Below are 11,068 nucleotides of genomic sequence, written 5' to 3' on the forward strand. Positions count from 1 at the left end.
AGTGGTCCAGCTTCATTCTTTGCATGTTGCTGCCCAGTTTTCCCAACATCATTTGTGGAAAAGACTATCTTTTCCCCGGTATGTTCTTGCCTGTTCTGTTAGACTAATAGACCATATAAGTTTGGGTTTCTTTCTGGACTTTCTATTTTGTTCCATTGACATATATGTCTAGTTTTTGTGCCAGTACCATAATGTTTTAATAAATTCAGATTTGCAGTATATCTTGAAATTTGGAATTGTGACACCTGCTACTTTGTTTTTCTTTCTTTTTTTCCTATTAGAGATGAATATAATATTCACATGTTTTTTTATTTTATTTTTTATTTTTTAAAATTTACATCCAAATTAGTTAGCATATAGTGAAACAATGATTTCAGGAGTAGATTCCTTAATGCCCCTTACCCATTTCTCAAGATTGCTTTGGCTATTCAGGGTCTGTTGTGGTTCCATAAATATTTTAGGATTGTTTGTTCTAGTTCTCTGAAAAATGTTGGTTTTTTTTAAAAGGATTTCATTATATCTGTAGATTGCTTGGGTAGTATAAACATTTTAACAATAGTAAGACTTCCAACCCATAAGCATGGTATATGTTTCCATTTGTTTGTTGTCTTCAATTTCTTTCATCAATGTTTTATAGTTTTCAGAGTATAGGTCTTTGACCTCTTGGTTAAGTTTATTTGTAGGAATTTTGTTCTTTTTGGTGCAATGTAAATGGGATTGTTTTTTTAATTTTCACTTTCTGCTGCTTGACTATTAGTTTATAGGAATTTAATAGATTTCTGTACTTTGGTTTTGTATCCTGTGACTTTACTGAATTCATTTATTACTTCCAATTGTTTTTATAGTCTGTAGGATTTTCTATGTATAGTATTATGTCATCTACAAATAATAAACGTTTTACTTCTTCCTTACCAATATGGATGCCTTGTATTTCCTTTTCTTACCTGATATCTGTGGGTAAGACTTTCAGTACTATATTGAACAAAAATGGTGAGAGTGGATATCTTTATCTTGTTTCTGATCTTAGAGAAAAAGCTCTGTTTTTCACCATTGAGTATGATGTTAGCTGTGGGTTTTTCATATGTGACCTTTATTATGTTAAGGTATTGTTCCTCTGAACCCTCTTTGTTGGGAGTTTTTATCATGAACAGAGTTGAATTTTGTCAAAAGCATCGGTTGAGATGATCATATGATTTTTATCTTTCCTTTGCTGATGTGGTGCATCTCTTTGATTGATTTAGGAATATTGAACTATCCTTGCATCCCCTGAATAAATCCCACTGGATCGTGGTGAATGGTCCTTTTAATGTATTGTTGAGTGTAGTTATCTTTGTCTGGTTTTGGTATCAGGGTAATGCTGGTCTCATAGAACGTTTTTGGAAGCTTTTCTTCCTCTTTTATTTTAGGAATAGTTTGAAGAGAATAAGTATGAATTCTTCTTTAACTGGTAGAATTTACCAATCAATCCATTGGTCCTAAACTTGTATTTTTTGATAGTTTTTTTTTCAACTAATTCAATTTTGTTACTTGTAACCAGTCTGTTCAGATTTTCTACTTCTTCATCCAGTTTTGGAAGATTGTATGTTTCTAGGTATTTATCCTCTTCTTCTAGGTTGTACAATTTTTTGGTTATAATTTTTCATAATATTCTCTTATAATGCTTTCTATTTCTGTGGTGTCTGTTGTTACTTATTTCTTTTCTGATGTTTTTATTTAAGTCCTTTCTCTTTTTTTTGATGAGTCTGGCTAAGGATTTATTAATTCTGCTTATCTCTTCAAAGAGCCATCTCTTGGTTTTATGTATTTTTTCTTTTTCTTTCTTTTTTTTTTTTTAGTCTTTATGTCATTTATTTCTTCTCTAATCTTTATTATATCCTTGCCTCTGCTCACCTTGGGCTTTTGTTGTTGTTGTTGTTGTTCTTCTTTTTCTAGTTCCTTTAGGTGTTAAGATTAGATTGTTTATTTGAATTTTTCTTATTTCTTGATTTAGGCCTGTCATCATTATATTATTTCCCTCTAAGAACTGCTTTCATTGCATCTGAAAGATTTTGGACCATTGTGTTTCCATTTTCATTTGTCCTCATGTTTTTTTTAATTTATTCTTTGACTTGTTGGTTGTTTAGTATCATTTTGGTTGGCCTCCATGTGTTTGTGCTTTTCCAGTTTTTTCCCCTTGTGATTGATTTCTAGGTTTATACTAATGTGGTTGGAAAAGATGCATGGTACTTCAATCTGCTTGAATTTATTGAGACTTGTTTAGTGGCCTAACATGTGATCTATTCTGGAGACCATTCCATGTGCACTTGAAAAGAATTTGCATATTTTCCTTTGTGAGGGAATGTTCTGAATATATCTGTTATATCCATCTGATCTAATGTGCCAAAGACACTGTTTTCTTATTGATTTTCTGTCTGAATGGTCTATTCCTTGATGTAAGTGGGGTGTTAAAGTTCTTTGCTATTACTATCAATTTCTGTCTTTATGTCTGCTAACATTTGCTTTTATGTAATTTAAGTTCTCTAATGCCGGTTGCATAGATATTTACAGTTGTCATATTCTTTGGTTGGATCAATCCTTTTATCATCATGCAATTCCCTTCTCTTTCTCTTGTTACAGTCTTTAAGTCTGTTTTGTCTGATATAAGTATTGCCACCCTAGCTTTTTTGTTTTTTATTTTTTGGCTTCCATTTGCAAGGCAAATGTTTTTCCATACCTTCACTTTCAGTCTTTATGTGTCTTTAGGTCAGAGGTGAGTCTCTTGTAGGCAGCATATAGATGTGTATTAATTTCTGTAGCCATTTTACCACCTATGGCTTTTGATTGGAGCATTTAAGTCATTTACATTTACAATAACTATTGATAGGTAACTATTGATAAAATAACTTATTGCCATTTTGTTGTTTGTTTTCTTTCTTTTTTTGTAGTTCTTGTCTTTTCTTCTCCTTGTGTTCTTTCTTTGTGATTGGTAAGTTTCTGTAATGGTGTGTTTGGCTTTCTTTCTCTTTATTTTGTTGTATATTTATTATAGGTTTTGTGTTTGTGGTTACTATGTGGTAGAATTGTTTTTCTTAATTTCATTTTCAGATCATTTATTGCAAGTACACAAGATTAAAATTGATTTTTGTGTATTGAATTCTATCCTTTAACTTTGTTTTTAAGTACTTCTTTTAAACTGTTAAAACCTATAGTCTGGGACTGTCATCCCACTACTAAGGCAATATTTTTTCTGTAGTTTCTTCCTGATGCCCACCATATTAGGAAGGTCTTCCCACTCTTGTTAGTGACACACAAACTATTCCCTTTACTGTGTGAGCTCCAGGGATTTCTAGGTTTCTCTTTCCTAGTTCTTTCCCCAGGTTCAGTAACTTTTTCACATGCCTCCACTAATCAGTACTCATCCAAAGACTTGTAGAAAACCCTCTACAGGTCTCTTGACCTCTATCTATATAGTTCTCTCCTGTCTGGTGTTCTACCCCACACTGGCTGCTTTGGCACACCTTTACTTGAAATTCAGTCACTTCAACTTTGTGAGACTGCAGGGATCTATTTGGCTTCCTTTTCCCTGTCCTGTGACCAAGAAACTCTCTAGGCAGTGAACTAGGCACTTGTATGGTTCATATCATTTGGTTCCCTTCTGTAGGATCATTGTCTTGTGCTGCCAGTGGTCCATCATTGCCAGAAGCAGAAGTACTTCCCTTTTACCCTTTTAAAATAATAGTAGTAAAGCTTTTTACAGTAAGAGGGGATTTTCTTTTTAGAGTTAAAAGGCATTCAGAGCCATGTTAGTTTAATAAGGGGTTTTGAACTAGGAGTGACTAAAAAGGAAGGAGAGTCATTTTTTTGTGCAGCTGGTAAATTAACTTTTTTTTGTATAGGTACAGGACACAATATCCAATCCTAGGACTCCTTTATGATGACTATGAATATATACCACCAGGTAGTGACACACAGACTATTGTGATTGAGAAAACAGAAGACAAATGGGCTTGTGTAAGTTCACTTGGGTATTTATAGTCATATTAGTTGTAGAAATTTATATATATCATAAATATAACAAATAGCCTTCAAAAATTGTGGTAAAATACCAAAGCAAACTAAAATATTCCAGTTTGATTTTCTCTTAAAGACTTTTCCATGTTTTCCTTACTGATAAATAATGTGAATTAAGAAACTTTGGGATGATTCATACATGGATAATATAATTGTTATTGAACTAATTCCATTCAAATTTTCAAAAAAAACCCTCCTTTTTTCTAAAGCAGGTAGACAGTTATGAAGAATGACAGATGGAGAAGAGACATGTTTTAATAGCGTTTGTCTTGCAGTCTTGAATATGCTACTTATTCTTGTAGATAGAAATTTTTAATATTTTGAAAAGAGGTGTGTCTTTGTCAATAGATTGTAAGAACCCCCAGCTTTAAATCCCACAGTTATAGTGGTGCTGATGAAGAATACTTTATAAGTCATGTACTCTAAAACCTACCTTTTATAACATCCTCCAAGATGACCAAGTGACATGGACCTTAGCATCTTTCTAAGTAGTCCAATGCATTGCTAAGTTGGCTGATTACTAAAACCCTGTTCTTATAAAGGACTGAAGCTATTTTCCTAAAACTTTTACTTATTGTTCTGTTAACTTTTAAAGTAGTGAACATCAAACAAAGGATATATTTACCCTAGTGCAGTGGCTATCAGGGACAATTTTTCCCCCTAGGGGGCATTTAGCAATGTTTGGGGACATTTTTGGTTTTCACAACTAGGGATTGGGTACTATTGGCATCTGGTGGGTGAAAGCTAAGGATGCTGCTAAGGATCATACAATGAGCAGAACAGTCTCTCACAACAAAGAATTGTCCAGCCCAAAATGCTAATACTGCTGAGGGCTGAGAAACCTGCTAACATGACAGAATCATCATGGGGGTTTTCTTCCTAATTGTATACTCTACATTACTGCCAAGAGAGACTAAAAGTAAACCAATGATGATGATGGGAATGTATGATATCCCTCAAGTATAATGGACAGAAAATAACATTGAGGATCATAGCTTTAAAACACACAGAATCTAACTTTAACACTGAAAATGACAGACAGCCTTTGTGTTATTATATTAAAAACTGCTTAAATACCAAAAGCAGATAAAACTAAGCTATGGTTATTAAAATCAGGAAATGGTTATCCGTGAGGGAAGGTACTGATTGGAAGGGAGCATAAGGAGGATTACTAGGGTCTTAATGTGCTGTTACTTGATCTGCATAATGGTTGCATATATGTGTTCAGTTTGGAAAAATTAATTTAGTTGTATACATATATGTGTACTTTTTCTATAAGCTTATTATACTTGAATAAGTTTTAAAATGCCTAACTATATATACAATGATAAGCAATAGATAAATACACAAATGTCAATTATTCTGCAGAACCTTTTAAAGAAATTTTAAAATTGCAGAGTTATAGTTAACAAAATATTGCAGAAATATTGTTAATAAATTACTGCTAATATATAGTTAATAAAATTAAGTCTCTGTTAAATAACACACACTAAAAATGATCTTTTAGATGAATAAGCTCAAATATTTGAATAAAAAAAATTCAAAAAGTTTTTAGCCTTGAAGCCCATCTCTTAAGTACAATCAGCCATCAATCTTGATTATATGGTTGTCTATCATCAGTGAAAGCAACCAATATTTGGTAACCCCCCCCCCCCACCAAATAATAGTTTGAGCTTTGACATATTGTGTTTCTCAGTCCATTAGTTAGCTGAGAACTATTTATTACTAATTAAATGATAAAGGCTACTTGATGGCCCAAGAACCAGTAGCAAGAGAAAGTCAGCATAGGATTTAAAATTTGTCACTCAGAGATTATTTGATACTGAAATTTAAGATTGGAAAGCAACCGCTGCTACTAACCACATGTGCCCAAGAGGTAACATCAATATGAGGACTTGCCAAATAAAAGATCTACATCTACATCAAACTGATATTTGAAGGGGATTAGATAGTGAGAGAAAATTCAAAATATATTTTAGTAACTTCACAGATGATAGATCTATATTTATTAACAGATATGTTTGAACATATTTCACCTGTAAATAAGACACCAAGGAAGAAATCTATTCAATCCTCCCTTCAGTTATTGAAACAGATACCTTGAAAAAAGTCAGAGAGACCATTGTTTCACTGAATATACATATAAAATGTTACCACAAAAGTGCAGTACATTTCTTTTGGTTCTATATATATATATATCAATTTAAATCATTGTCCATAACTGTATACATACAATAAGAATATCTTAAATGAATTATGAACCAATTGTAAACTAACTTTTTCTTCATTTTCTAGCCATGAATGGATCTCCAACTCATAGGAGTTTTTTTTTTTTTTTGTATGTGTCTACATTAGTACTTTGTTATTTCCCATAACTAAAGGCCAATCAAAATTTTGAACCATGCTACTACTCAGTGAATTTAATGGAATAAATTAGTTCTGCAAATGACAGTTTCTTCAGCCACTTATGAAGCCTGAATGCTTTCTATCACATTTTTGTATTCAATATAGCAACATGTTGTTTGTTTAAACTTCAATTCCAGATACTGTAGAACATAATCCACTGGTTTTCAATAGGGTGCTTTCTAGACACTGAATTAATTTGTTGGGGTAGAGACTTTACAAGTTATTATTAGAAGATTTTCTCTGTTATTAGATGTGCAATTCAGCTACAAAATACTGTTTTTAACCAAAAAAAGAAAAAAATACTGTGTTAAAAAAAGTTTAACTAGTATATGGTATATACAGCATGTATTTGCTTTCATCACATTAAACCTTGTGACTAAAAGAGATACTCTATTACATGCTATTTATACCTCTTGGAAACAACTAAATCAAAGGTGATGGTTAATTTCATTTAGCAGAGAAGTAGGATAATATCTTTTTTAAAAAACTAAATCCACTACATTAGTCATTATACTATTATAGTTCTAAGAACATATCAGTGTCTTGATTTGGCAAATCTGTTCTTTCAAAGCATATTGTCCCCAAATGAGCCTACCCCACTTCTTGAAAAATATGTAATACCATATTGTAGTAGTGGGAAGAAGGCAGGAAGGCATTTTTACAGAAGTATAAAACATGTAACATTGAATTGTATAAAGGTTTAGGGAATACAAAGAGCAAGAACAAATACTTGCTATCTATATCCTATTTGGGAGAAAAAGATTTTATAGTAGAGTATTTAATGCATTTAGAAGTTGGTTGATTAATTGGGTTCTAATGACTTTACAAAGTGAAAGAAGGTATTTTCCAAATACATTAGTAGATGAAAATTAAATCTTAATTTCAACCCCTCTGGTTAAAGTTAAGAATTGGCAAAAATTAAAATGTTTACATTTGACAAAGTATAGATTAAGGAAGTAAATATATTTGGGTTACATGTGAATGAGGTTTTGCAATGAAATATCTTTGTATATATCTATATAGAATTGCCATGCCTGACAATTATATGCTAATAATTACTCATTATACTAAGAAACCATTAAGGTAGGAACAGATGAGGAATTACACTAAATCAAACCATAAATGAGATAAATGCTTTTAAAATTCTTATATAATATTTAAATAGGTCTTGATATGAAACTAAGAACCTTATTTTATTATCTTAATACTTTGACTAAAATGTTAAGCTTTATAATGTGGATTAATACAATTCCAATTTTATCACTATTTTGTGATATTAAATGTTAATATTCTTCATGAGCTATATAGTCCTTAATTTTTTTTTTCCTTGGTGTAGGAACAACAGAGCAGTTTCTCTTCTGCTAACTACACATACATGTAACTACAACAAAATTACGCCTTGTTATCTACCCATTACATATGATAAAATGGAAGTTTTTAGTAGCCTGATAGATATGGTAGTCATGCTACCATGACATATGAAAATTAGAACAAGTGTGATTTTCCTAAAATGTTCTTAAATAAAAATCACAATGTCCAAAATTTGGGGCAGTTAAGAAATCAACAGTTCAGTGACTCGATCCATGCACAATGGATGGGTATTATAATGAGGTGCTCATTATACTTAACAAACTTAAATGTATGTATTCCTTTTCCAATTTGTGGTTAAGATTAATAGAAAAAGTAGTGATATTTTTCCTCTCACAAGTTTCACACAGCTTATCTTTGAAAATTGCACAGTTATTACCAAGTAAGAAATACCTGTTTATCTAATTTCTATTCCAGTATGTTTTGCTTTAGATATCAAATAAAATGGAGACTGTGCAACTACATGCAAGGCAATTTGTTTAAGTGTCTAAATAAAATATGTTGAGGCACCTGGGTGGCTGTTGGTTAAGCGTCTGACTTTGGCTTAGGTCAGGATCTCAGCATTCATGAGTTTGAGCCCTGAGCCCTGCATCAGGCTGACTGTTGTCCACTCAGAGCCTGCTTCAGATTGTCTATTTCTGCCCCTCCCCTGCTTGTTCTCTCTCCCTCTCTCTCTGTCCCTGTCACTCTCTCAAAAATAAACATTAAAAAATATGTTAAGGGGCACCTGGGTGTCTCAGTTGGTTAAGCATCCAACTTCAGCTCAGGTCATGATCTCACAGTTTGTGAGTTGGTGTTCCATGTCAGACTCTCTGCTGACAGCTCAGATCCTGGATCCTGCTTCAGATTCTGTGTCTCCCTCTCTAACCCTCCCCTGCTCATGCTTTGTCTCTCTCTCTCTCTCTCTCTCTCTCTCAAAAATAATTTAAGAAAACATAAAAAATATGTTAAGTATCTGTATGGTTCTTGTGGAAGTCCTAGCAGGAAACATATTTTTAGCTTAGCTGTATATTTTCATCACAAAGTTATTATCATGTGAATGTTTATATTAGAATAAGCACAACCTTAATTTTTTTAAAAAAAAAAACACCTAATGTGAACTACTAGAGACAACACTGTAACATAGTTGGACCTCTGGTTGATGCAAGTTTCTGCTTTAAATGAGAATTTCTTTGCTTACAAACTTAGTCTTTCAAGTTCCGTAACTCATTGTTTCAAATGTTTTATGTTTCTCCCTAACAAAAAACCATTCTCACTTATTTCCATTATTGTAATCTACAGATGACATGTAGACATAATTCTTTTGAAAGTAAATAATAAGCTGTGAAAATACTTTTCTCTACAAGGTACCTCTCCCCCACAACACACCATTATTAAATTTATTGGATTTCCATAGTACTTTTTTTCAATAAAAATATAAAGTATTTCGTGCTCATCCTAGAATATATAAAATAATAAATATAATCTTTTTAAAAGTAAGGAATGTAATAATTACATTCATCTTAATAAAACCTTTAACATTTAGTGACAAAATAACACATACCTCTTTTGAGTCTGCAAAAGAACACTGGAATTGTTATATAACATAATTAAATGATAACCAGGGCAGTCTTGGTAATCTTGAATTGGTCTCTTGTAAATGAGATGTCGTTAAGTCCAGAGTCTTTATGCTTGGTATCCATCCCATTACGTTAAAATAATTTTGTTATTAAAGTTTATGTTCCAGAGATCCTTTATGTTAAGGGATAGCCTTTACAATATGCTTTGCCTCAGTAATTGGTATGCTAACATAGTGTTGAACACTCCTAGCTTATGTGTGCCCAGATGAAACAGACCAATTTATTAAAATGGGAGAATATATAAGCTTTTTGAGATGGTTCCCTAAAGGGTTCTGATGACCCAGCCATGTTATGATAAGGAGGTGGTGCTGGAATCTAGGATGACAGGGTTTTGGACTCAGGAGGTGACTGGGACATACATTATGGGTTAAAAAGGATAGTTTCAATATTGCCAATTGGTCCAGATTTTAAAACAGAGTAGCGTTCTCTTTGGAATACTCAGATAATGCTCAATAGAAAGGGATAGCAACTGGAACAAGGCATAGGAAAACATTTTTAGTTTAGGGTACCTAGTGCTAGACCATTGACTCTACAAATTATACAATTTCTTCTGTGAGGCCTCCAAATTCCAAATAACAATATCCACTTCTCATTCTAGGATCCAAGGTTCTTAGACCTTTCTTAAACAGTATCAACTTTACAAAGCTAATTCTTTTGGAAGGACAGGGTGAACCTGAACAAAGTTGGTAAGATTCTCTAATCCAATGATATTCTAGGGTTTTAATTTAGTTCTGTGTTTTCTCTAAGTGAAGCCTTATTAGTCCCAAGAACATTATTGAATAGAATTCCAAGTCTAGCTAGTTTTTTTTTTCCTTGATTCTCACAAGGGGAATAGAAAGATCTGAATAAGAGGATTCTTTTTTCCTCCACCCTCATGAGACGTAATTTTTTTTTCCCCTGGAAGTAGGCATATTTAAGAATTGTGCTGTATTTTCCTTCAAAAACTTTTAAAAAGATGTCAGGGATTTAGTTCAAATTAAACCACTGGGAAAAGGGGATCTTAAATTAAACCAGTGAGGGGTAGGTAGGTAGGTAGGTAGGTGAGGGGAAGGGTGAGGAAGAATATAAATGAGACAAAACTGGCCATGAAGTGATGATTGCTGAAGCTGGTTGATAGCTATCTAGGGCTTCATTATATTCTATCTTTGCAAATGGTTGAAAGTTTTCTGCAATAAAAGCTATCATATCATATATATGTATATATATATATATGTATATATATATATATATATACACACATATATATGTACACATATCTATACATATATTATACATATACACATATATAATACATATCTCTAAGGGAAGTTCAAAGTACAAACTGGTGGTTGTCCTGTATGAGACACGAGTTGAATTTGAAAGCCCTACCTGAGTAACAATTTCCTCTGCATCATGGTATAGGTCATTTAGAAGTGACAATCATACAAATCCATCTCCACATAATGACTGTGAACTGTTCTGGAAGAATTATTTTGTGGCAATTCCCAAATTATTTCTCCTTCTCTAAAGGTACTTTGACCTGCATTTTTAGATGAAATCTGTTTTACCATATAAGGTGGGCCTTGCTGGTAAAATGTGTGTTTTTTTTAAATGTGTATTTTTTAAGAAAATCTTGTTTGTAACAT

At 32.5% G+C, this 11,068-nt stretch overlaps 1 protein-coding gene across 1 annotated transcript in view; it reads left to right on the forward strand.

The window, feature by feature from the left end:
• The window catches only part of POF1B (POF1B actin binding protein), a 116,095-nt gene extending 107,395 nt beyond the window's left edge, over window positions 1-8,700 (forward strand). The window contains exons 15-16 of the mRNA XM_081792409.1: window positions 3,876-3,990; window positions 6,346-8,700. Of these exons, the coding sequence (XP_081648535.1) occupies window positions 3,876-3,990; window positions 6,346-6,351 (121 nt within the window). The 3' untranslated portion in view covers window positions 6,352-8,700. The remainder of the gene's footprint in view (window positions 1-3,875; window positions 3,991-6,345) is intronic.
• Window positions 8,701-11,068: the final 2,368 nt, after the last annotated feature.

Source organism: Panthera onca, chromosome X (assembly GCF_046562875.1).
Source record: "Panthera onca isolate mPanOnc1 chromosome X, mPanOnc1 haplotype 2, whole genome shotgun sequence".
NCBI lineage: Eukaryota > Metazoa > Chordata > Mammalia > Carnivora > Felidae > Panthera > Panthera onca.